The 27,816-nt window shown below is 40.8% G+C and overlaps 1 protein-coding gene across 3 annotated transcripts in view; it reads right to left on the bottom strand.

Annotated features, from left to right (window-relative positions):
* UNC5C (unc-5 netrin receptor C) overlaps window positions 1-27,816 on the bottom strand; it is a 556,745-nt gene that overhangs the window by 169,861 nt on the left and 359,068 nt on the right. For all 3 annotated transcript variants that reach the window (XM_075350956.1, XM_075350967.1, XM_075350963.1), the window contains one exon: window positions 6,860-7,003. In XM_075350956.1, the coding sequence (XP_075207071.1) occupies window positions 6,860-7,003 (144 nt within the window). The remainder of the gene's footprint in view (window positions 1-6,859; window positions 7,004-27,816) is intronic.

The following is a 27,816-nucleotide window of genomic DNA, read 5'->3' as shown; positions in this document are numbered from 1 at the left end:
ACACATACGTTTTTTATGCGGAAGTGTGTTTCAGGCCTAAGACACTCTTCAAATCATGAAGGTCCCGTGAGCTCAATCTATGAACTCTGAGCATTAGTTTCTTCCATAAATTTCCTATTTCATTCAGTTCAGGTACCATAATTCTATGGCTCAGTCATTCTAGCAGCTTTATTTTCTTTCTCTAAAAACAAGTGAGAGTTTCCTTGGCTGTGTGTTTGGAATTATTACTTTGCTGAATTGTCCACCTCAGTTTTATCTTCATCATCCTGGTAGAGGGCAGCAGATTTTCATCAAGAATCAGTAGGTACATTTGTCCATTCCTCCTTCTCTTTTCTTCCTATATGAAGTTTGCTAGTGCTGTATACTGAATAAGAGCCCCACACCATTATGATCCCACCTTCAAACTTCACTGTTGGTAGTTTGTTTTTGGGGTAATATGAGTGCATTTTGTCCTCAAAACATGGTGTGTATTATGGCATCCAAAGAGTTCAATTTTTGTCTCATCTGACTAGACTATATTCCCCCAACATTTCACAGGCTTTTCTAAATTTTGTTTAGCAATGGAGTCTTGCATGGTGAGCGTGCATACTGACCATGGAGGTTGCGTGCATTACTAATTGTTTTATTTGAAACAATTGTACCTGCTGACTCCAGGCCTTTCTGTAGCTCTCGACAGGTTTTTTTTTTGGCTCTTGGAAAACTCTTCTTATAATTTTTTTCACTCCTCTGTCTGAAATCTTGCGGACAGCACCTGCTCATGGCTGAATTATGGTAAAATTATGTTCTATCCACTTATGATTTATGACCACTATCAGTATGTCTTTGGAGTATGGGAGGAAACTGGAGTAACAAGAGGAAACCCACACAAACAAGCAGAAAATATATGAACTCCTTGCAGATGTTGTCCTTGGTCGGATTTGATCCTAGGACCCCAGTACTGCAAGACTGCAGTGCTAACCACTGAACCATCATTAATTTAAAGGACTAATTAGGATTTGAATTGCTTTTCTTTTATTGGCCTTTGTTTTATTGGGATTTCTCACCCATTTTCAGGCCTGATTGATTGAGCTGCTAAACCAAAATGTGTGCTTTCCGATGTTGCAAGCAAAGGCAGTGATCCGGCCAGCTTCACAGCAACCTGTAAAGGTACCGTCACACTAAGCGATGCTCCAGCGATCCCACCAGCAACCTGACCTGGCAGGGATCGCTGGAGCGTCGCTACACGGGTTGCTGGTGAGCTGTCACACAGGCAGATCTCACCAGCAACCAGTGACCAGCCACCAGCCAGCAGCGCCGCGTGGAAGCGATGCTGCGCTTGGTAACTAAGGTAAATATCGGGTAACCAACCTGATATTTACCTTGGTTACCAGCGCACACTGCTTAGCGCTGGCTCCCTGCACTCCTAGCCAGAGTACACATCGGGTTAATTACCCGATGTGTAGTCTGGCATGTGTGCAGGGAGCAGGGAGCCGGCACTGACAGCGTGAGAGCGGCGGACGCTGGTAATGAAGGTAAATATCGGGTAACCAAGGAAATGACTTCTTGGTTACCCAATATTTACATTGGTTACCAGCGTCCGCAGAAGCCGGCTCCCTGCTCACTGCACATTCAGTTGTTGCTCTCTCGCTGTCACACACAGCGATGTGTGCTTTACAGCGGGAGAGCAACAACTAAAAAATGGTCCAGAACATTCAGCATAACTAGCAACCTTACAGCAGGGGCCAGGTTGTTGCTGGATTTCACACACAGCAACATCGCTAGCAACATCGCTAGCAAGTTGTGCCTCAGCAGCGATGTTGCTTAGTGTGACGGTACCTTAAGCTGTAGAGCTTTTAAAGTTTGAGCCACTTGCCTCGGAGACCGGCCACTGCTAATAGACTGCAGAGGTAGCAAGTAGCCTTGGAAACTATTGGGAAACAATACAATGAAAAATGCCTTTGTTCTTTTGTTCTTGAGAATGCATAGCATTTTTAATAACAAGTAAATTGCAAAGTTGCTGATTTTTACAAGCACTTTGTAATTTTAATAATTTATGATGTTGACAAAACCCCTTTAAGTGGTTATTGTACTATAACATAACTTTATATCTGATTGTATAAGCACTTTTTTTTATTTTATGGTTTGTTTTCAGCCTGTATATGGCTCACTTAGTTCCCTCATAGTATAAAAGAATATTCCGCAACCGGTGACTCTACAGATGTTGTAAAACTACAAATCCTATCCTTTCATGACCTAACAGTGCCTGGCTGGCTATCAGGGCATGATGGGAGATGTAGTTTTGCAATAGCTGGAGAACCATATATTGGGGCTTGTGGAACGCATACAAAGTTTACATGTGGCCGCAGCCAGACAGGGGGCAAAAGGTAATTAAACATGCTAAAAACATCATAAAACAGAATAAAAGAAAGAGAGTGTTAATTACAATCAACTATGAAGTTATTTTAACTCAACTAAGGTTGGACAGTTCTGGCCAATAGAAAATCCCAATCTCCTTTCATTTACGTCTTTTGATCATAGAACGACATGCAAACTGTACACAGCTATCATTATGGATTAGATTAATGGCCCGTCACTGCGGGCTAGAAATCGTAGCCACTGTGCCGCTGATACACACTGTGACCTTGTGTAACCATATGTTTAAGTGTTTATTGGTAAAATGCCAAGCTGCAAAAAAAAAACCCAGCCGAGTCTATTACACAATAAAACTGTTCAGCCAGCAGTTTATTCTGGCCGTAGAGTTTACAGCTTAGGTAAATCACCATGTTTATGCACGGCAAAATGTTTTCTTTTTTTTTCCGCTTTCTTCCCATACAAAAATCCAATCAGTTTCTGTCTGCTATCAGCTACTTCCTAATTCAGTGATACTCAGTAAGAAATATGCTGAAAAGCCAATGAAAACAAAATGTGGAGAAAAAAAATTCCATTGATTCTTCTGGATTTTTTTGTTTTTTAAAAAGTATCTATCAATTTGTAAATGTTTAAAAAATAGTGAAAAGAACAAAGTCAATCTGCACCTACTGTACTACTTTTTTGTAATAATCTAATATAATCTAACTATACTGTAAGGAGCTAATTCATTTTAAAAAAGTTGTTTTTTTCTCTTTAATGTGCAAATATATATTGCATACATGTTAATATATTCATAGGTGGAAGAATGTGAACTTGTCACCTCCTGTGAGATCGTGAGCATGATGCAGAATTTTTCAACAAAGGAACAAAAAAGTTCAAACTTTTCCTCTACTTATCATTACATATCAAATTGTTGCAGTCATATAACTTGCCCCGATACGAAATACATGCCTCCGGCATTATTGACTCTAGTCTAGTGAATAGAGGGTCTACAACATGGAGAAAAGGAATCTGTCAGCAGGTTTTTGCAACTTCATCTGAGAGCAGCATGATGTAGGCAATGAGATTCTAAAAGTAATGATGTATAACATAGATTAATTACTGTGTGTAGCTGTTCTGAGCTTATCAAGAAATTCAGTTTAGCAGAGCTGGGAGCTGTTCCTACCCACACCAGGCTCTCAGTAGAGATTGTGCACTGACTGTAAATCACAGCAGGGGGTGTGGTGGACTGCTGTGCACAAAGCATGGAGTCACACCAATGTTAATCGCAGAGCAATAAACCCTTTAGTTTAAGTAAACATTAGTTTGCACACAGATAAGAGAAGCACAGTTGTGTTTTTTTTTTAACTTTTGCAGCATGCTGTCCTCAGCTTACATTGCAGAATCCTGCTGACAGATTCTCTTTAATAGAGAAGCTCATGCCCACTTTTTAACATATGAGATTTTGCAAACGTAATGAACCACTTCTTCTTTTCTCAGCAAGACTCCCATAATGTCTTTAGCAGAAATCCAAGCATTGTTTTCTGTATGGTTTAGGCAAGTTCAGCAGAAAGTAGTGCCTCAAAAACTTATTTTATTGGATAGTAATCAAGTTTTTATTATGGTTCAGAAATGTGTCATTGCCTTAAATTTAGTTATATGTCTCTTTTGATGAAGGAGTGCCACTAGCGTCAAATATCCTGGGCGCTGTCCCCAAACCTCTTGCCTGGAGCCCTGGATCTCCTGCAACCGCCCATTTGCACAGTGTTAGTGCCACTATGATACTAACACGGTTTAGTTCCATGATAGAGCATAGAGCAAAGGTTCTCTGCTCTATCACTGTCCATCTCCTAAGCCACAGCCTGCTTGCCTGCTGCTTACGAGATGTCAGCATGCCCTCAAAAGAAATATATAACACATTTAAGTTTCTCAGGACTTTATCCAACCCCTTTTTGGTTCTGTAACCTAAACACATCCTTAGTATTGTCAAGTTTACCTTACCATAGAAACAAATGCTAATCTGTTAGTAACAAAAAGCCCATTTAGTAACAATACACTGACAGACTTTTCATGTTGGTTTGAAATTTAAAAAAAAAGTTTAAAAAATTATTCCTTGTAGTCATTTGTGATCAAGCAGACCATTCTTTGCAGAAACATTGCAACTGATGGTGTTACTGTTAGAGGTAACCTCATTCTGTTCTGTCTGAGACAAGCAATGGGCCAAATTTCATAATGCCTTCCGCTTCCTCTCTACTAATACACTTGCTACAGGCAAGCTGTGATCTGTGTTTGGTAGTACTACTGGTTGTGCTTCTGCTGATAATAGTGGCTCCAACCTTCTTAGCCATGTTATTTACTTATATATGTTTTACATTACTTTTCCGTTTCATACATTTTTCACAACACCGTAATTACATTTTGATAATTTTTTTAACCTCAATCATTTGACTTTTATCAAAAAGAACATAAGAAAAAATGCTAAAGAATCAGTGGGCGATTTTACTGCATCAGCATTTTTGCTGAAATTATAGAAGCTGGGACTTTGTTTCTTTCACTTCTAAACATATATAATTCCTAGCATTGTCCATTGGCTTTGCCTACCACAAACTGAAAGCTCTACTGTCTGTTACATCTCTAAGTTATTTTGACTAACAGGAGACCAATAGAAAAGAGACAAAGTCTCCCGCACACTTTCCCTGTGTCTATGCTGCTGGAGACGGATTACACTTTACAACTGCAAGTGAAAAAAGGGAAAGACAAAGGGGCCAATTCACTAACAATGGTGCTGGTGCTGCACAAGCCAGTTTTAATGAAGAGGCTTGCTGGAGTGAGCCTAATTCATGTTGCCTATTGTGTGCTTCTGCCCAAAATGTACTCCAGCCAGTGACCGGAGGACATTTCTGGAGTCAGTTATGCCACTAATGTAGTGTAACTTATCATGAATTTGATGGGTGAGATAGCCACGTGCCATCCCACACATGTCCCATCCAAGTTCCGGTCCTATTAGAGTACTTTATTGGGAATGGAATGTAAATGCCAAATGTCACAATATTTTGCCCAATTTCAGAATTGTGTAAAAATATTGTAACTTATACTCCAGAATTCTGGTATAAACACCTTACTGAATTACCTCCCTAGTTTTCAGCTTTTTTGGGAATTATTTTTTTCAGGGGTAAAATAACTTTTTCATTTTTAAACATGATTTTCAATTTGAATGTATAGCTCATAAACAAATGAAACCAATTTGTGTGACAGTACAGCAATCATTTAAATGTTTTAACCAAAAGATATAACATTAAAAAATAAATTAGATGAGTGTAATAAAAGTCATCCTGGGTCATGTATATTGCCAAGAACACAACAGAAAGCAAAATATAAAGAGGTTGTCAAAAATTATAAAAAGTGTTTTTTTGTTCCAATAGACATTACCATTGTGATCCATTGGATGTGTTTAATGTTCAATAATTTCCTTATTCACTTAAAAGGAATATTGTCATGATCTAGGCTTTTCCCTGCTGTGGTTACACTCAGCTCCGGTTCTGGTCATGTCAGGGGTTAACTTCCCTTGCCTCTTTCCGGATCCCAGGACACTATATCTTGCCTCTCTACCTATGGCTCAGTGCCAGTGATATTTCTGCCTTGCAGCGTGTATACTGGCTCTGGTGAATGTTCCCGATCTATTCTGCCTCCCCGCCACTGTGTGCTGACTTGTACCCTCCCCCATTCATCTGCCTGTCCTGGTCCCTAACTATGAATTCCTGTCTGCTGTTTTCCCCTTTCCCAACCTGTTTGTCCTCCTCCTTTATCTGTATTTGGACTTCCTTGCCGCTGTCCTGTATCCTCGCTCCTGACTCCACCATTCGTCTCTCCCTTTTGGTTTTCACATTACTCTTCGGCTCCTGACTCTTTGCTAGCTCCTGACCACGATTTGTCTCTCTGCTGACCCTAGTGGTTGCTTGCTAAACTGCACTCTGAAGCTACATTTCCTGTGGCTCAGTAACTTCAGTAATGCAGTGTGACAAATATGTCAGGTAAAAAAACAAACATAAAAGGTTAATGTGCAGGTAAATAGTGTTCTGAAGCTGCTTGGTGTCTGCACTGAGAGCCTCGCTGCTTGGAGAAAGTAAACTTTTTCCCTCCCGGCAGCCTTAGGATTCCAGTCAACAGAGTGGCTCTGGCAGATATTCAGTAACTATTCTATGAATAGTGAGCGGCAGCTGTAACCGCCTTCCGCACTGACTGACAGCCGGCTCTAATGCTGAGGTCTAAATTTCATTCACTCCCAACAGTGGGGCTCTACATGTGGACACTGAGCAGCTTCAGAATGCTTTAAACCTGCAGATTAACTCCATATTTGAAGGTAATAGCATTTTATTTTTACCTGAAAGGTTCCCTTAAAATCTGCAATGTCAAACATAGCCCCTGGATCACTGTGTCACTGTTATTGGACAAAATTAGGACATATGTACACCTTAAATAATCATGAGCTATAACTGTCACTATACATAGTGAAATTCTTGGCAATACTTACATGCTATTCTAACATACGCTTTTCTGCTTTTGGTGGTTCCTGCGGAGCTCCAGGCAACACATTGGCACCAGTAATCTTCTAGGCCAAACAACTCTTCTACTTGTTGTCGTGAGATCTCAATACTCACTTCTCGGACTATGAGACCTAAAAAAATATAGAATAGATATTATAGCATATAACTATAAGAAATACATACATCAATAGTAGTATATAATCGTTCAGCCATGATTGCACTAAGAAATGCTATCTCATAAAAATGTGTTATGCTTGGCTACAGAGGACACCCTCATGCCTTGGGATACGGGATCATTTCTACACATCTGCCCCAAATTATAGCAACAATTCATTCATTTTAGTTACTGACTAGACATGAACAAATTTAGAAAATTGTTCTCCTCCATTAATTTGCAATTTGTGATTATCTCAAATTCACCCCTATGATATGTTTCTGCGTTATCTCTTCTTGAGTTACAACATCTTCCAAACGCAGTGAACAAGTTAAATGGTTTATCCAGTATTAGAAGAAACATTTTCTACCTTTTTATCAGACTGAAATAGCACCACACTTGTCTATAGGCATTGTCCAGTAATGCAACCAAGCAGCATTTAAAGATGTTATCCACTACTTTTACATTGATGGTCTATCCTTAGGATAGGTCATCAGTGTCTGATTGGCTGGGGTCTGACATCCCAACATCCCCACTATTCAGCTGTTCCTGGTGCCAGTGGTGGTAGGCAGCCATAAAAGCTCAGTTCTGGATCTTTCCTGTCACCTGTTAGTGGCCATGGCTAGGTGCTGTAAATCCATCTCCCATTCAAATCAACAAGAGGAGATGTGCAATAACTGGCTGCGGCCACTATCAGAAGCTCCAAATCTGAGCATTTCCGGCAGCCTGCTGCCACCGGTGGTGCCAAAAAGAGCTGTTCGGTGGGCATGCCGGGTATCGGACTCCAGCAAATCAGACATTGGTGACCATCAATGTAAAAGTGGTGGTTAACCTCTTTAAAGAGGTGGTTCACCCCTTTTAATTACTAACTACATCAATATTATGTTGAGAAACAAGGTTTCTCTCAAATACCTTGTGTTGGCAATTCTGCCTGTGAGCTGCGCTATTACGGTCTGCTCATCCCCTTCGCATGACCCTTGGGCTCTGTGACCTCTGATGTCCAGTGATGTAACATCAACTTCTTACTGCCTTGACATTACTGCCGTTGGCTATAGTCTCCATGAGTCACTAGGCTGTGGGGGGACTTTCACTGCTCGTCACAGCCCAGCATCGCTCCTGCTTGTGGCTCTCTGCAATGAAGAAGGGAGAAGAGAGGTGCTGGGCTGTGATGAGCAGTGAAATGCCGCCCACAGCCCAGTCACTCAGGAAGACTGCGGCCCGCCTCAGTTGATGTGACATCACCGGACATCAGGGGTCATGGAGCCTGGTGGTCATACGAAGGGGGTGAGCGGACTGCAAAAACGCCACTCAGGCATTATTGGCAACAAAGTATTTGAGAGAAACCTAGTTTATCAGTATAATATCGATGTAGCCATCAATGAAAAGGGGTGAACCACCCCTTTAAGTTAATGAGCCGAGCTGCATTACCAGGAACAAACCTTACACAAGAGTGGCACTCTTGGACAATTTTTTTAAGGTTTTGCTTTTTGTAATACTTGACAGTCATATTTATTATTCAGTCATCAAAAATCAGTTTTTTATCAATATACTACAACAGAAATCAATAGCCATGAGTATAATCTTAGTTTTATAACACTAAGCTCTTGAAACTTTCCCGATAGAGATGTAAATTGCGGTGTGTTAATATAACACCGTTATGTATCACACTTTGAACTTGTTGATCAAATACTTGATTTATAAAAAAAGAAAACCCAACAGAAAAGTGGATATCAACAAGGATGAAAGGGCTCTTTCACAGTTTTCAGGATACCGCGTCATGTAACCTAAGGCTGTAGCTACACAAACCTTGGATTCAAGGGATGAATGATCCTATTTGTGATGCACCAAGAATCCTAACAGCTATCAAAAGCCAAGCCAATCCTTTGATTTCTCTTTAGCCACATAGAGAGCTCCTATTCACAGCGCAGGCGATTAATTGCTGTTTGTGCACAGTTGTATACGTACATTCATGTTGCATGCTGTTTATTTCTAAAGTGCACTTCCAAGCATAACAGCTAATAGAGCATGTAATATGTGAAAGGCTTCTGGTGGGAATATACTTTAATGAGATGCATAGTACCTATAACCTCCCTGCATAATTAACCAGGATATTATATTTGCAAATAAGGAGATACATTTAAAAAATATTAAAAAAAAGACAATAAATAAATAAAGGTAAAGTATTATCTTGAGAAATTATGGCAAATTATCGAAATAGCCTAGGAAAAAAAGAACATAAAGGAAAAAATGCATCTCCGGAGTGAGCCTCCATGCATCCCAAAAGATAATTTGAAGTCAATTTGATGCCTTTTGTGAAGAAAAAGTAGAAAAACAGTTGATAACACAAATATAAATTCAAAGAGCATGTGTGTTTAACCTGCCAACCTCCCTAACAGCAAGCATGAGAAACAAGCTTCTCCAGCATGCTATGGGAATGTTTTAATAATGAGGGTAACAAGCAAGTTCAAAGCAGTTTGGTGGTTTGGGAGTTGAGGTACTTAAATATCAGAGTTACATTAGTAGCAGTCGAATGCACAGTCACCTTGCATCAGAGATTTACATAAAAGTGGAAAACTCGAAAACTGTCGCTAGAAAAGAAATAGGCCTGTGTTCTGAATAAGATAGTGCTGGACCGCCAAACTTTTAATGACCCTCAAATACGGGTTATGGTTAAATGTAATAAAAATAAGATGATGAGAATCAATTATTTAGGGCAATTTACTGTATTCAGTACTTCAATTATGAAAGCATCCCCTATTTTAGGAAAGTTTGCCAAGACTAGTCTGTGTTTTTGCTATTCTACACTTCTGCAGAAGGGGGACTTGGTGAACAAAACTAGAGTACTGAAAAGTGTCTATGGCACTAATAATAAAGTCATAGCAGTAAGTAACGATGGAATATAAATGGTCACAGCAGCCTTTATTAAGTACAATATGTAAATTTTACCTTAGGACATTCTGAATGGCCAACCAACACTGAACAGTACAAGAACACCAAAATCCCCAGTCGTACCACTCCATCTCGGGGGTTGACAAACCATCATGGTACTGTTCAAATTACAACTTCCTTTTATGCAGGAACCACCCCAGCAGGAACTAACCACTTGTTAAATAGTTGACACCTAATGATGAGTGAGCTTTGAAATACTCGGATTCGCGAAACTCTTAACGAGTACTGTCTAATACTCGCGTATGCATTCCGAATAGTGTGTGCAATGCAAGTCAATGGAGAATACTTGCAATCTACTATTCATGTGAGTAGCGAATAATGCGGAATTCGGGTTACTCATTACATTGCGAGTATCTCCCATTGACTTGCATTGCACACACTATTTGGCATGCAATCGCGAGTATTAGACAGTACTCATTACGAGTATCATGAATCCAAGTATTTTGAAACTCGCTCCTTATTATCCAAGGCCATCCCTGACCTCCTCACTTCCAACTGCTATGACAAAATTTAACCAACCACTAAATCCTACCCCCACCACCAAAGTTTAGTCGTTACAACTAAACCTAAAAAAGGGAGGGCGAGATCTTTGGTGGTCCTGGATCCCAACTGTAGGCTCTTAAACAAAGCTCTTGCTCATTTAAGGCAAATTGGTATATATCTCCCCTAAATCTAAAATGGGTAATGCTAACCCACTCTCTCCCATGTGACCCAACGTCCTGGCCCCTTACCCTCCAACAGACCCCTCTAGTGTATGTGTCAATTTCCTAGTTAACCCTCTCCTTGCCTTTTACTTTCAAATCCCTGTGTTTTCGGGGTTTCCACTAGCTGCTCTTTTTCCAGCCTTACCTTTATGCTTATACTGTTACACGTTTAGGACATGTTTAGTGAGATAGGTATTCCAGTACTGAGAACAGTTAGCTGTCTTAGGCACGCTTCTGACAAAGCACAGTGGCTTTTTGGTGCTTGCCCTTACACCCGGTATCCAGAATACATGTCTTCCATCTAGCTGCCTTGTTGCCTACTACTTACACTGCCTGCAATGGACAAGCTTAGTCAGTAGAGTCTCAGTGGAGTCTCCAAGTCAACCAGAGCCATAACATTAAAATTATTGCAGAGGCTTAGAAAGTAGTCTGCTTTTTTCAATAGGTACTATATACAAAAAAAGGCTTTAAAGAGGGTAGTGCTGTTATGTCAAATACAGTAAGATAACTTCCTTCTAATTCTATGAAATCTAATTTTAATACTTTGGGAGTTCTATAGTTCTGGCCCTTTAGATCACAACTATGATCAATCTGAAATACTTTATTTTTAGCAGAGATTCCAGCTTTTGATCACACTTCCTTAATCAGTTCAGGACTGGGACATTTTCATTACTCCTGACCAGGCAAAGTTTTGGGTTTTATCTTACATGGTGGTCTGAAAAAATGTTCTTTTTCAAATATTCGATTCATTTCTGCCTATTTTCTTCACAACACATGGGGCTGAATGCTTATGTCATTCTTATATTCCAATTTGTTTTCCTTACAGTATATTAAGGAAAAAAGAAAAGAATAATATAAAATAAGTGTCTCTTTTTTATTTAGTTTTTCATATTTAATTATTTTTTCAAATTTTATTTTTTTTCATTTATTTCACACAGTGTACCTCCATAGTTTTTTAAAAGACCTTTAGATGCAGGAAAGGGGCATTTTAATACATTGTTTTTATTGTTTTTTTTCCTCTGTAACTGGAGCTAACAAATTCATCTTCCTGTCTGCATAGCAAAACTGATAGGATATCCTAGACTCAGCAGCTCTTGTTCTCTCCTTATTAAGGTACCATCACACATAACGAGATTGCTAGCGAGATCGCATCTGAGTCATGGTTTCCGCGACACAGTAGCGATCCCGTTAGCGATCTTGTTATGTGTGACACCTACCAGCGATCAGGCCCCTGCTGTGAGATCTATAGTCGTTGCAGAATGGTCCAGGCCATTTTCTTCAAAGGCAATGTCCTGCTGGGCAGGATACATCGCTGTGTTTGACACTGTGTGACAGGGTCACAGTGACTGCTGAGATCGTTATACAGGTCGCTACTGCGACCTGTATTGTTCCTGCATCGCTGGTATGATCTGACTGTGTGACATCTCAACTGCGACCTCCCTGCGACCTCCTTGCGATCCCTATCAGGTCGCATCATTTTCGGGATCGCTGGTAAGTCGTTGTGTGTGACTGGGCCTTAAGTCGCTACGTGGTCGCTGGTGAGATGTCAAACAGTAAGATCTTCCCAACGATGCAGCAAAGATACAGCGACCGTAGATCTTGGTCACAAGAGGTAGGAGCAGTGTCGTCACCGCATGAGTGGGACAATGCTGCGAACCCTGGGATAGGGAGAGGTGGGGTCCAGCTATGCGAAGCAAGGGAGGCAGAATCGGAGTATGTAACTTTTATTACTCTACCTTCTCCGGTTTTCTTGCTGTAAGCTCCAATAAATTCAGTGTCACATGCCAGCTAGTGAAGCAGATGTTGGTCAAAAAATATTATTCACTGCTCCTCATACCCATAATCCTGTCCACATCTTTGCGTTTGCGTCAGTGACAGTCCACAATTAATTTTCAATGCTTCCCACGCCCATAATTCTGCCCACCACTCGACACCGAGGTCAGTGATAGTAACTGACTTTGAAGATTTTTACTATCATTGAAACCTGAGCCTAGAGGTTTATGCAAGACGCTGGCAGTAAGAAGTAGCCAGGAATATGGGCAGTGGGAGCCAGTGAATATTTATTTTGGATTAACATCTACTTGACTAGCTGGCAAGCAACACTGAATTTACTGGAGCTTACAACAAGAAAACCAGAGAAGGTAGAGCAATAAAAGTTACATATTCTGCTCCTGCTTGACTTGCTTCACACGGGGTATGCCCAAGCCCTATTTCAGGATACCATTAGTATAGTACTAAAAAGTCATCTAAAAGATTCCCTTTAACATAGGCAAATTCCATGCAGGGCTACCTGTCAATGTGGCCATGCAACAGTTACAAAACAACAACTCCCATTGACACGCAGAGGCCGGGGCCGTGGGGCACTCCTTACCTGGCTGCAGTTCCATTTCTGGGACGCTGCAGTGGCAGCAAGGCCTGGTTCCATGACCCTGGCGGTGTCAGTTGAAAGGGGAGATGTGATAATAATAGTTTGTGACACCACCTACGGTATGTGGCAAGTTAAGTGCCACCTCTGTGGGATGGGGACCTCTGGGGCAGATGGTGACACAGCTTGGTTGGTCTAGCTCTCCACAGGTAGAGCCCCCAGGGCAGATGGGAGTAGTAGTGATGGTGGGGATGCAGGGCCAGAGGCACAAGCAAATAACGGAGCAACACAGGGACGCAGTGTCAAGGTTTTTACTCACTGTAGCAGGTTCCAAGGTAACACGACTAGTCAGTGACCGCCTTTGGAGTTCTGGGTTCCACTGTGATGGGCTCCATTCGATCCTGGTAGTAATTCGGAGGTCAAGACTGGTGCAGTGTACCTTTCTTATTTTCCCTCCCTGGTCGTCTTCCTTTGCTGACTTCTCTCCCGCCTGTCCCACGCCTATGCACACAGTGCCCTGAGCCAGTGTTCGTGGGCCCTGTCAGGTGGCTTGACGCTTTATTTTTTGATCCTATGTGGTCACCTTCCAGTGGATTTGTGTGCAGAGTTGGCTTCGGTACTAGATGTATCCTCAGCCTCTGGTTTTACTAGTGGAGCATGTTGATTCTTCTACTCTAGTCTAGGGACCAAACTCGTTCTGTGGCCAAGTCCCTCCACTCCAATATTTCAATAGGAGTATGGTGCACTTCCTGTGGGCTCTAGTACCCTTTCTGTCTTGTGTCTGGGTCGAACTGCACCAGCTCCAGACCACAGGTCTTCACTCCTCCACTGCTCCTTCTCGACTCTCTAACTTTCTGTCACAGACTGCACACACTAACTAGACTCCACCCTCCAGGTGTCAGATTAGGGGGAGGGAGATGCCATCACAAGTGGTGTCTATACATAGCATTAATGGCACCAAACCCCAACCCTGACCTGGTGGTGTGCTATTAACTAAGAGTGTTGTATGTTTTTGTGTTCAGTGGATGACCTCTTTCATACCCAGGATGGGATACCACACCTCTGGATAAGGTGCAGTACCTCTGTGGCGATTAAAGCCTCAGGGGTGCCACAACATCATGATTGACATGTTAGGATTATGGAAGCTCTAGTATGACAACAGCTACAGAGCCACACAGGGTGTGAAAAACTGCTGTCCCCATACAAGTGTTGAACAACATGTGGCCCTCCAGCAGCAGACCACCCTCATAACAGTGAATCAGCAGCATATCCCCCCCAATAAAAGTGTCTGTAGACCACTCCCATAAAAGTGCATCAACAGACCACCCTTATAACAGTGCATCAACAGACCACCACTATAACAGTGCATCAACAGACCACCCCATAACAGTGCATCAATAGACCACCCCCTTTACAGTGCATCAACAGACCACTCCCATAACAGTGTCAGCAGCAGATCCACCCATAACAGTGTCAGTAGAAGATCCCCCATAATGCTGTCATCATCAGCTCTCCCCCATAATTGTCAGCATTATTAAATATTGTACTACATTTTTTGCTTCAATTTTTTTCCTATTTTCCTCCTCTAAAGCCTAGATATGTCTTATGGTCCTGTGTGATATGTAGTTTGAAAAATACTGAATATTAAATAGCATAAGTTCAGTTCTATATAATTGCAACCTTTATATGTAGTTTTTATTTTGAACAATTTACTAGAGAAAATAAATACAATATTATCCTCTCCTTTCCACTTACTTTTACCCATATGATTAAGGAATAAACAATAGAACATTATTACAGAAAATTCAAGGTGAAATTGCAGTCGATATTAGCAAAGTTCACACAAGCTCGGCCTTAGAAATTCATTGAATACCAGAAACTGCATCACCAAGGTTAAACAAAGTGTTTTTCTCAGCATTTGGCAACATAATACAATCATATGAGCTTCTGGCTATAATTCTGTATACATAAATGTGTCATTAAGATGTAGCACAAGAAAAATTAAAATACAGAATGTCTCAGCTTCTCAAAGTCCTAGAATAACTGTGGCCTTTTAAATGATTTTTTTACAGTGGATTCTGCAATTATCGATGCCACTCTAAAAGCATTTTGATGTACTTGAAAATTTATGTCATAGACACAAATAAAATGTACGTCGTAGGCCAAAAGTGACAAGCCAAGTATGGCAATTGGTAAATCAACTAAAGCCATTAGAAACAAATGTCACAGTCTGTTGGTTGATTCTAGTCAGGAGAGGAAATGATCTATCATGCTGCAGTACAAGTACATTATGCAACCCAATGAGAGCACTAAATGCCAAAGAGCAGCCTACTGACCAAGCTGAAAAACAGAGGAGAGCCAAAAAAACAGTGCTAGCGCTAGTTGAGTTGTTCCTAAAAGTAGTTGTTTGGTCTAATTTCACATGTGTGCAGTCACTCTACTCTATGGTACTGCAGACTTGTGAATCCTCACATCGCGTGCCCTGTGAATTGTGAGGATTCGCTAGTATCCAAGCTCATTCTGACTCCAGATCAGAATCTGACTAGATGGGCACAACTTCACTCAATACACTTGCATTGGGCAAAGCTGTACATTTCTAATTGGATTCTGGCCAGGAGCATGCAAATCATGTGCTTGCGCCCACCTGACTGCCGTTCCCAAATCTGACACTGTATCCTCACAGTACACAGTGAGCGCAATGTGAGGATTCACAAGTAGAGATGCACGAACCCAAGGTTTGGTTTTCGAACCAAACACCAACTTAAAAAACAGAGCTCAGATTTGGAGTTCAGTTGCTTTACATGCAAACTTAACTCATGCAAGCAGAACTGTGCTCAGGTACGCTGGGTGCCCAGCCCTGTGTGAGCCGCTTGTAGTGTTTGAACGGTTCATACTGGGGGTAACAACAGGGTGATCAGATGTAGTGTGTAACAAACAATAAAATTGAAAAAGATAGTCATAAAGTTTAGGTAGCCATAAATTACTTGAATCATCAGGAAAGGATACCTTTTTTACCATGTGCTTTTGCAGGAGTTCTCAAAGTTACAGAGGAAACCTCATCTTCCTCTGTAACTTTGCTGCAACCAGATATCTAAATATCCTTTCAACTCTTGTTTGTTTTCCAGAATCACTATTTTTACTTTCTTAACTTTTCTTAATCTGTCTACAAGTTGAAAACTCCTTTCTGATTGAATAAATTGTACTGTGCTGCTAGTGATTAAATGGGCCCCACAGAGGCCTGATATCAGCATAATCAAGTTTGTCTAGGATTATACGAAGTGATAGAAAGATTTATGCAAACCTGCATCTACAGAAGATGTGGAGTTTGTTCTCCAAGATGTTTGGAAAAATGTTACTGTTGAGTTCCTCCAGAAATTGCGTGCAAGTATACCTAGGAGAATAGATGCTTTTCACGCTGTTTTAAGTCAAAGGGTGGTCTCTCCAAATATTGATTTAGATTTCATTTTTGTTCATTCACTTTGCATTTTGCGAATTAATAGAAATAAACTATTTACTTTCTGTTAATACTTCTATTTTCTAAAACCATTCTTACTTTGCAGCATTTTTTCCAGAACTGCTTAAAACATTTGGACAGTACTTTATGTCTCTGCAAAGCCTGCTATGAGTTCCGGATTGCACATTCATCTCTGCAAATCTTGTGGTTAAGCAGATCCCTGCTGCAAGTTCCTATTTGCATATTCATCTTTAACAATCCTGTGGTTAACAATTGCTCTGCTGCATAGTTCCTGACTGTTCCTGAGGTTAACCTTAGTCATGCTGCAAGATACCTAGTTGCATATAACTGTCTTCCAACTGCATCTACTGCTTGCAGATTTCCTTGCCCATCTGCCATTCTACATGTCCTGCTGTCCTGGTCCCCTCGTATCCATGTGCTGTTAATTTCATCTGCATCATTGCCTCCGGGCCATGCAGTTCTGACCCTGAGAACCCATCTTACCAGTTTAACCCTTAACATTAAAGACCATCAGCCATCACTCTGCAAATATAGCACTAGGATAAATGGTAAGTGGTCAATGGACTATCTTTGGCACCAGATTCCATGTACAATCCTCATTAGAGATTGATGGATATTTTTAAATTTGAATTTGCTGACTTTTTCAAATTTTCCCCACAAAATAATTTTTTCCTTAATCTAAATACTGGAAAACTTGTAATTGCTCAGAAAATACACTGAGTGGAGAGGAGAGAGAGAGAACTTAAACTGACCATAAAAGCTTACATTGTACTAGAGAGAGACAACCCTATTAACCATAAGAGCTTACACTCTACAGGAAAGAGAAAACACTACTGAGCAAAAGAGCTTATACTCTACTAGACATAAGAGACAGAGGACATCAACAGGAAAGAGAACCTTGCTGACATTCTAAAGGCCCCGTCACACTAAGCAACATCGCTAGCAACATCGCTGCTAACGAACAACTTTTGTGACGTTGCTAGCGATGTTGCTGTGTGCGACATCCAGCAACAACCTGGCCCCTGCTGTGAGGTCGTTGGTTGTTGCTGAATGTCCTGGGCCATTTTTTAGTTGTTGCTGTCCCGCTGTGAAGCACAGATCGCTGTGTGTGACAGAGAGACAGCAACAACTAAATGTGCAGGCAGCAGGAGCCGGCTTCTGGGGAGGCTGGTAACCACAGTAAACATCGGGTAACCAAGAAGCCCTGTCCTTGGTTACCCGATATTTACCTTTGTTACCAGCCTCCGCCGCTCTCACTGTCAGTGCCGGCTCCTGCTCTGTGCACATGTAGCTGCAGGACACATCGGGTTAATTAACCCGATGTGTGCTGTAGCTAGGAGAGCAGGGAGCCAGCGCTAAGCATTGTGCGCTGCTCCCTTCTCTGTGCACATGTAGCTGCAGCACACATCGGGTAATTAACCCGATGTGTGCTGTAACTAGGAGAGCAGGGAGCCAGCGCTCAGTGTGCGCTGCTCCCTGCTCTCTGCACGTGTAGCTCTGTGCGCTGGTAACCAAGGTAAATATCGGGTTGGTTACCCGATATTTACCTTAGTTACCAAGCGCAGCATCTTCCACGCGGCGCTGGGGGCTGGTCACTGGTTGCTGGTGAGCTCACCAGCAACTCGTGTAGCGACGCTCCAGCAATCCCTGCCAGGTCAGGTTGCTGGTGGGATCGCTGGAGCGTCGCAGTGTGACATCTCACCAGCAACCTCCTAGCAACTTACCAGCGATCCCTATCGTTGGTGGGATCGCTGGTAAGTTGCTTAGTGTGACTGGACCTTAAAGGAAAAAGAGAGCTAGAGGACTCTTTTGATCATAAGAGCTTGAACTCTTCTGAAGAGAGAGACTTACCCATTGACTTAGCAGATGGAAAACAACTCCTTCGTACATACTGTACTCCTCTAGGAACCATAGCTGCAGGGCATGATGGTGAAGCCTGTGCATCAACAAAAAATGACATTAGCCCACTCTCTCATGCTTCAGTAGTATGGGAGATGGTGCCTGTCAAGGTTTCTTTGGTGAGTCAGATCTCAAATTTTTTGAATTTGTGTAAAGCTGCATATTTCAGGAAATTTTACTTGAACGCTATCCTTTGTGGATCAATCTGCTTAACTCCAGTTATAATCCTTGTGCACTCTATAGCTATGAGCTACTATATACTAAGGGATCCAGGGAAATATTTGTTCCTTGGACCTTAGGGAGCCAAAATGGGTCCTGGAACATATGAGAAGATGAAAACTATTGAAAGCCACTTATAGTTGGGTGCCTTGTTGGAGACTTTGCATTGACACCCATAAATGTCAAGTTAGGCTACAAAATGGATGTTTTAAAAGAGAAGAGTTAGCATTGACTTCCTTGCTTCTCATTATAAGGAATTTTTTGTGCTATTTATCTAGGGTAGTGTTATAAAATTCTTGATATTTAACACTTTTTATACCCTTACCACTGGCATAGGATCTTTTCACAATATTTGTGATTTTTTTTCTTTTGTTACATTCTAAAATAAATATAGTAACTCATTTTTACTATGTCTTTTCATAACCTGATAAAACAATATATTGCCATTTTTAAAATATCAGTTTCATTGTTTTCGGCTTGAAATTTCCGCAATATTATTGCTGCTTGTTAATATTTCTCTACTTTTTCACTGTGAAGCAGATTTAGGTCTACGGGAGTGAGGTTTCTTTAAATGGTTTATTCTAGCCCATTAACCGGGCTTTGTAATTGTTATATCTCCTCCAGCGTTAAAACTGACACTAGTTTAAAAGGATCAAATTAAAATACTTTCACGCCTTTGGCAGGTGTTATTTTCATAAAAAACACACGCACAGATGAGAGAAAATAAAAAATAATAGGCTGGATAATAGCGGCCAGTGGTTTGAGCTTTGCATTAAAACTGTAGTAACCGGCTCACAAAGAAAATCTGTGCACTTTTTACTTCTGGTTCAGAGGATTTACATGCTCTCTCTAATGATCTGGGCTGTCAGCACTCAGTAATGCTTCCCAGTCTTCAGATTACTGCTCATGCAAAATTGAAGCACTTTTGAGGCCGCTAGAAGCAGCAGATGAATCTCAATGCACAGCACAAGGTGTAACGGCACTACAGCACTTGTTAGACAGAGGGTAGGGGAAAAACACCCCAAAACTGATAGGAAACTGTCATCATATTGTCATTTTATATAAAATATACATTCATATATGAGGAAAAAACCTAATTAACAATTACCGATCATTTTTCACTAATACAAATGTGACACACTAAACCGCAATCATAGCACAACTGTGCTGTTTACATAAGCCGCCACCTATTTATGTTGTATGCGCAGCTACCAGGCAATATACAAATAGAACACGTCATCTGTGAAATAATGCTATCTTTGGCCTATTTATTATGCAATATTTTTATTCAATTATTGTTTTTCTCCCCCCAAAAATGCCACCAATGTTGTCCACAGGCTGTGTACAGCATAGCAGCTTATCCGCATTCATAAGACTGTAGCTTATAGACATAAGTGATTCTGCTTCAGCAGGTTTAGCATGGCCTAGAGTTTTTGATACGAGGAAGCATTGAAAAATATTCTGTTGTCTCCTAAATAATTCACAAGACATGCAGGAAGGTATGGAGTATTTTATCAGCAGTGCTTAATGCTGATGCATTAGTGGATTGCTCCTATATACGGTATTAAGGAATGCATAATCAGATAAACAGTTGTAGACATTTTGGTGATGTTTTCTTTGTGTGCCTATATAAAGTATAATAAAAAAAATGTAGAAATGTTCCATGTTTCATTAAACCTCATAATATACCAACAAACATTATTATATATTGTTTACATTATTCTACAGTGATCACTTATTCAGCAGCTGACTTTCTATCATTACAGACAGGATTTCAACAAATTGTAACACACACATTATATATATGTGTATATGTACAGTATATATATATATATATATATATATATATATATATATATACATACACGGTATATATATATATATACAGTTAGGTCCAGAAATCTTTGGACAGTGACACAATTTTCGCGAGTTGGGCTCTGCATGCCACCACATTGGATTTGAAATGAAACCTCTACAACAGAATTCAAGTGCAGATTGTAACGTTTAATTTGAAGGTTTGAACAAAAATATCTGATAGAAATTGTAGGAATTGTCACATTTCTTTACAAACACTCCACATTTTAGGAGGTCAAAAGTAATTGGACAAATAAACCAAACCCAAACAAAATATTTTTATTTTCAATATTTTGTTGCGAATCCTTTGGAGGCAATCACTGCCTTAAGTCTGGAACCCATGGACATCACCAAACGCTGGGTTTCCTCCTTCTTAATGCTTTGCCAGGCATTTACAGCCGCAGCCTTCAGGTCTTGCTTGTTTGTGGGTCTTTCTGTCTTAAGTCTGGATTTGAGCAAGTGAAATGCATGCTCAATTGGGTTAAGATCTGGTGATTGACTTGGCCATTGCAGAATGTTCCACTTTTTTGCACTCATGAACTCCTGGGTAGCTTTGGCTGTATGCTTGGGGTCATTGTCCATCTGTACTATGAAGCGCCGTCCGATCAACTTTGCGGCATTTGGCTGAATCTGGGCTGAAAGTATATCCCGGTACACTTCAGAATTCATCCGGCTACTCTTGTCTGCTGTTATGTCATCAATAAACACAAGTGACCCAGTGCCATTGAAAGCCATGCATGCCCATGCCATCACGTTGCCTCCACCATGTTTTACAGAGGATGTGGTGTGCCTTGGATCATGTGCCGTTCCCTTTCTTCTCCAAACCTTTTTCTTCCCATCATTCTGGTACAGGTTGATCTTTGTCTCATCTGTCCATAGAATACTTTTCCAGAACTGAGCTGGCTTCATGAGGTGTTTTTCAGAAAATTTAACTCTGGCCTGTCTATTTTTGGAATTGATGAATGGTTTGCATCTAGATGTGAACCCTTTGTATTTACTTTCATGGAGTCTTCTCTTTACTGTTGACTTAGAGACAGATACACCTACTTCACTGAGAGTGTTCTGGACTTCAGTTGATGTTGTGAACGGGTTCTTCTTCACCAAAGAAAGTATGCGGCGATCATCCACCACTGTTGTTATCCGTGGACGCCCAGGCCTTTTTGAGTTCCCAAGCTCACCAGTCAATTCCTTTTTTCTCAGAATGTACCCGACTGTTTATTTTGCTACTCCAAGCATGTCTGCTATCTCTCTGATGGATTTTTTCTTTTTTTTCAGCCTCAGGATGTTCTGCTTCACCTCAATTGAGAGTTCCTTAGACCGCATGTTGTCTGGTCACAGCAACAGCTTCCAAATGCAAAACCACACATCTGTAATCAACCCCAGACCTTTTAACTACTTCATTGATTACAGGTTAACGAGGGAGACGCCTTCAGAGTTAATTGCAGCCCTTAGAGTCCCTTGTCCAATTACTTTTGGTCCCTTGAAAAAGAGGAGGCTATGCATTACAGAGCTATGATTCCTAAACCCTTTCTCCGATTTGGATGTGAAAACTCTCATATTGCAGCTGGGAGTGTGAACTTTCAGCCCATATTATATATATAATTGTATTTCTGAACATGTTTTTGTAAACAGCTAAAATAACAAAACTTGTGTCACTGTCCAAATATTTCTGGACCTAACTGTATATGCAGACATATTCTATCACCATCTATAATCATCTCCTCTGTATACAGAAATATAATAATGATAATAATAATAATTAATCAGATTAGAAGAATAAATTCTTAGTAACAGGTAGAGATGGAGACTCACTGGTTCTGGTAAATATGAATAACTTAAATTTTATTTTCAGGAATGACTAAAAATTTCATTTTTCACCAAGCAGCAGTTTGCATTAGGTTGGAGTCATACTGGCGAATGACTCGTGCAAGTCTTGCGTCGCATCACCTGTCAAGGCCTGATGCTCTCCGGACAAGAGCGTCTCACTTGCATAGAAATACATGCAACCAACCCGATCCTGTCTGGAGAGTGTGCAGCCGTGTCAGGTGATGTGAGACTCAACGAGTCACTCGCAAGAGTTACTCCAGCCTAAGTCAAACAATGATCCAATAACATCAAGTGCAGCTGTGTGGGATTCTCCATAATGCTTTGCAGCTATCACATCACACTGCCAGGTTCAGCCATACCTAGACTGCTTCCCTTCTCCCACAGATATCCTGACTCCAAATCTCATAGACTTCTGGTTCAGCAGATTGGACAAGTGCCAAATAATTGTCCAAGTTTGCTGTGGCCAAACTTTAGGCCCCTTTACACACTGAGACTTTCTAGCGATCCCACCAGCGATCCCAACCTGGCCGGGATCGCTACAAAGTCTCTGGTGAGCTGTCAAACAGGCAGACCTGGCCAACGACGCAACAGCGATCCGGACCTGCAGAACGACCTAGCTAGTCATTGGGGACGTTGTAAAGCAGCTTTTTGAAAGGGAAGTTGCTAACGAAGTCACTGTAAAGTCCCCTTTACACACTGAGACTTTGCTGCACAGCGGGAAACAAAGGACCAAAGAATGGTCCTGAACGATTTGTAGCGATCAGCAACTTCACAGCAGGGGCCAGGTCGCTGATGTGTTTCACACACTGCAATGTCGCTGGGGAGGTCGCTATAACGTCACAAAACCGGTGACGTTACAGCAATGTCGTTTGCGTTGTTGCAGTGTGTAAAGCCACCTCATGTACAGTCTCTAGTGTATTGTCAAAGAGGGTAATCAGCACAGCAGGAGACCTTTCATTTCTCAGTGGACCAGACTGTCCTCCACAAGTATCAAAAACATTACTTTTTTCCAAAAATAAACTTGCATGGTTATGTGCTAATTTTCATTCATCTATGTTCGCTACTATCAATAATTAGATCAGCATAACATTTTGGCTACTGTACCTTGTGATCTATAATATTGATCTATAATATTCTGCTGCCAGCAAGCCTAAGGCTGGCATCACACGGGACGATCTATCATTCGATCGCAGGAGCAATCGTACCCACCCCCGTCGTTTGTGCGTCACGGGCAATTAGCTGCCCATGGCGCACAAAGTCGTTAACCCCCTGTCACACGCACTTACCCCCTGTCACGTCGCTGTGGGTAGCGAACATCCTCTTCCTGAAGGGGGAGGGACGTTCGGCGTCACAGCGACGTCACAGAGCGGCCGGCCAATAGAAGCGGAGGGGCGGAGATGAGCGGAACGTAACATCCCGCCCACCTCATTCCTTCCGCATTGCCGGCGGGACGCAGGTAAGCTGTGTTCGTCATTCCCGGGATGTCACATAGAGCGATGTGTGCTGCCACGGGAACGACGAACAACCGGCGCGCAGAAGGAGGAACGACATTATGAAAATGAACGACGTGTCAACTAGCAACGATAAGGTGAGTATTTTTGCTCGTTCACAGTCGTTCATAGCTGTCACACACTACGATATGTCTAACGATGCCGGATGTGCGTCACTAATGAAGTGACCCCGACGACATATCGCCCGATATATCGTAGCATGTGACGCTGGCATAATTCTGCATGCAGCTGGGCATCTCCTGTCTGTCCATCATATTATAAGTACTGGTATGCTTCTTCTTTACTTTCTTAAAAGCAAACCTCTTTCTGCTCCCAAAAAAGGGATAATTTCAGACCACCTTGTTAAAAAGTCATTGCTTATTCACTTTCCAAACACCAAACCTATTGTTTTACCAAAAAATGATAATTTAAAATGACTTGTTGCAAATGTATTGCCTCTTCAATTTTCAAACAGTAAACATGTTGCTGATTGCAAAATAGAAATAATATGTGGATGGCTTGTTTAAAAGCCATTGCTTCTCCACGTTACAAAAAGAAAATCTATTGCTTCTTCTAGAAAGGGTTCATTTTTTTAAGTCTTGATAAAAAATATTGCTTCTTCATTTTCCGCAAAACAAACCTGTTGCTAATTAGCAAGATCTACCCTCAAAAATGAAAAATTGGGGCTATTTTTACATTTTAAAAATAATAAAAAAAAGTCTTCTATCCAGTGTATTACTAAGAAGCTGTTGGATACTACTGGTTATGATCCAGTTACCCATAGCCGGCTGTCTCGAGGTTACTTTGACAGTACTAAGGTTGTAATTGCAATAAAAGCTTGAAAGGGGTCAGTATAGTCTTAGGAGACCTCAAAGTGTTACATATGTCTTTTCAGAGCAGTTAGAGGCTTGGCAGTATTTCCAATTTACAGATAATTGTCTCGCTCTCTCGCTAATCAATTTTTTTTCTTTTTAGCTTTAAACATTTGACAAAGTTGTCAAATCTCAAAAAAATTCACTCATGTCTGGTAACTTGTTATAGTTAAGAAAAGAAAATAAAGAGGATAAGTTCCTGTTAATATATTTATGTAAGCACATATACCTAGACATATATATTTGTCTATAGCCTTAGATTTTGCTGAAACAGAACATAGATCATTACTACATACCATAGTTGTTGAGTGTCCCAGAAATAAACTTACCAGAATTGATTAAGTTTATATTGTTGATTCTCTTGTTTTTGCACCATAAAGTAGTAAGAATATTATGTGTTTGTCTTCATCTTACAATTAGGACCTGCAGAACATCATGCCACATAACAGGGAACGTGGCACGTAAAAAAAAAAGATCTATTTTGAAAGCTCTTTTGTCCTGGTTGCTGTCAAATGAAATATCATTTTGACAAGGACTTCAGGTGTTCTGCCAAAGTGTATATAAGGGCTCACCTCTCATTGAGAACGGCATGTATTGTTCCAAGAACAGTAACTGACAATAACTATGACAACTGGTTATATAACAGTAATGTTCTACCATTATATTTCAAAGCAAAGAGACACAAAGTCATCAGCACAAGGGTTTCCCTAGATTACTGTGGCTTTATCTAGGAATATATAATACTGCAAGAGCTCATGTCTGTCCGTCTAACTACAGTATCTATTTATCTATCTATCTATCTATCTTCAAAAAAAGCAAAGGCAACACTCCAGGTTCAATGCAAAAAAAGTGTGAACTTGATTAGAGATGAGCGAACCTCTTCGGTAAAGGTTCAAAGTTAGGTTCAACAAATGTACCACTTGTTTGGTTGGGCTCGGCGAATCGAATCTTGAGATGCTCTCTTATCTTTAGACTTTATTAGCCCAGACTTTGCATCAGATTTATCTGTTCTATCTATCTATCTATTATCTATCTATCTATCTATCTATCTAATATCTATCTACCTACCTATCTATCCATCCACCCATCCATCCATCTATCTGTTTGTATCCATTCTACTATTTGTATTTATTTACTAGTGCCTATCTTAACATGAAGCCTGAGCTATATGAAGCATAGTAGTTGCATCAATCAACATTACAAACAAAAAAAAGCCCTCCTCCAAAAATAAGTGGAACGCACACCCACACACATCAGATTGTGCACACAATCAGATTGCACACCCACACACATCAGATCACACACCCACACACATCAGATTGCACACACACACATCAGATCACAATCAAAATCACACATCAGATCGCACACACAATCATAATCGGCTTGCACACATGCACTCACCACACACGGCGATACCAATTCCTTCTGGCCGGTAGGTGAGCCTTGGACACAGTGCAGTGGAGCACGGGGACCTGCCGTGGAACGTATGAAGGACCTTTTGGTGGAATGCATCGAAGTGTTCCACCGCAGGTCCTCACACTCCAGTGCACTGTATATCTCATCTTCCCCTGCCAGCTAGAAACAATCGGTATCGCCAGATGTGGTGAGTGTGTGTGTGCCATCTGATGTGTGATTGTATGTGCGATCTGATTTGTGTGTGTATGAGTGGGTGTGTGTGCAATCTGATGATATATGTGAGTGTTTTGGCCAGAAGCAGGGGTGGACTGCATGAAGCATACCTGCTGGGAGCACCAGCTGAAGATTGCAAGACTACCTTGGAGCTAAGCAGATGTACAGGGTCTGTTAAGTATGAGCCTCCTGTTTAGGAGGACTCTGTTTTTTGAGGGGTACCCTTACCCCAACAGAGTTTACCCAAGAATAAGATCTACCTGAAAAAAAACCCTAGTGCTTTTTTCGGGGCAAAAAAAAATATAAGACAATGTCTTAATTTTGGAAAACACAGTATGAGTCCTGTGTCATATCAAAAGTAAAAAACCCTGAAAACATTCATGTATGTTGTTGTGTTTAAGTTAATGAGTGTGGGCTCACTCCCTAAGAACACAGCTAAAAATAAAAAATGGCATCTAAATATTCCCCAAGAGGAACTTCTACCAACAATTTAGGAACAATTTTATGATGAACAATGCTTTTTCCAGCATGATGGAGATCATGTCATCAGGCAAAAGTGATAAACTATATGGGTCAGTGAACTGAATATTGAAATTGTGAGTCAATGGCCAGAAAAATCCCCTGGTCTCTAACCTATTGAGAACTTGTGGTCAATCCTCAAAAATCAGACGGACATATAAAAACCAACAGAAATAGTGATTGTGTCCAAGCACTGACTAGACAATAATGGGTTTGTAATAAATGAGGATTTGGCCCGGAAATTGAAATCAAGCATGCAAGGGTGAAATGCAGAAGTCTTGAAAAATAAAGGTCAATACTGTAAATATGAGTCTTTGCAGAAACTTGATATATATACATATATTTTTTAATGAAATGCTCATAATTGTACTTCAGTAACCATAGAAACATCTAACAAAAGATCAAAAAACACTCTAGAAGCAAAATTTGGGAAAAACAAAATGTGTGTCAGTCTGAAAATTTTTGGCCATGGACTGTACAATAAAAAAAAGCGATATCCATTCCTCAATCAATTGTGCTCATATATTTTTGAAGATTCTCATATAAACCAGCAAACATTGATTAATATGGATTCATGTTGAGCAAATGAAAGGGATGATGCATATAAAGAGGTAAAATGTGCTGCTTTCCATGGGTGACCTTCAGCTACACTGGCAAGTTTATGGATAATACAAATTCCATATACTGTGTATAACCTATACATCTACACATGTCATTAACAACTTTGTATGTATACCAGGTCAAGGTAAAATGAATCAAAAGAACAGTTTTGTCGGGAAGAAACCACAGGAACCACTTCTTAGCAATTCAGAAGAGCACAATAAAATAGCAAACATTATGTGTATGTCTGAGTGTGTGTAAGTCCCTTGGTAACCATGTTTTACGGGCTGGTGGCTGTCTGATGCTCAATATCCAGACAGTAAGTTAATAGGAAAGCAATGAGTCACCCCATGTCTCCAGTGGTTGGCGAGCCTAGTCTCTGTCA

The sequence above is a fragment of the Anomaloglossus baeobatrachus genome, chromosome 1, assembly GCF_048569485.1.
Source record: "Anomaloglossus baeobatrachus isolate aAnoBae1 chromosome 1, aAnoBae1.hap1, whole genome shotgun sequence".
Taxonomy (NCBI): Eukaryota; Metazoa; Chordata; class Amphibia; order Anura; family Aromobatidae; genus Anomaloglossus; species Anomaloglossus baeobatrachus.
Note: the sequence above shows the minus strand (reverse complement) of the source record. Positions and strands in the feature narration are given on the sequence as shown.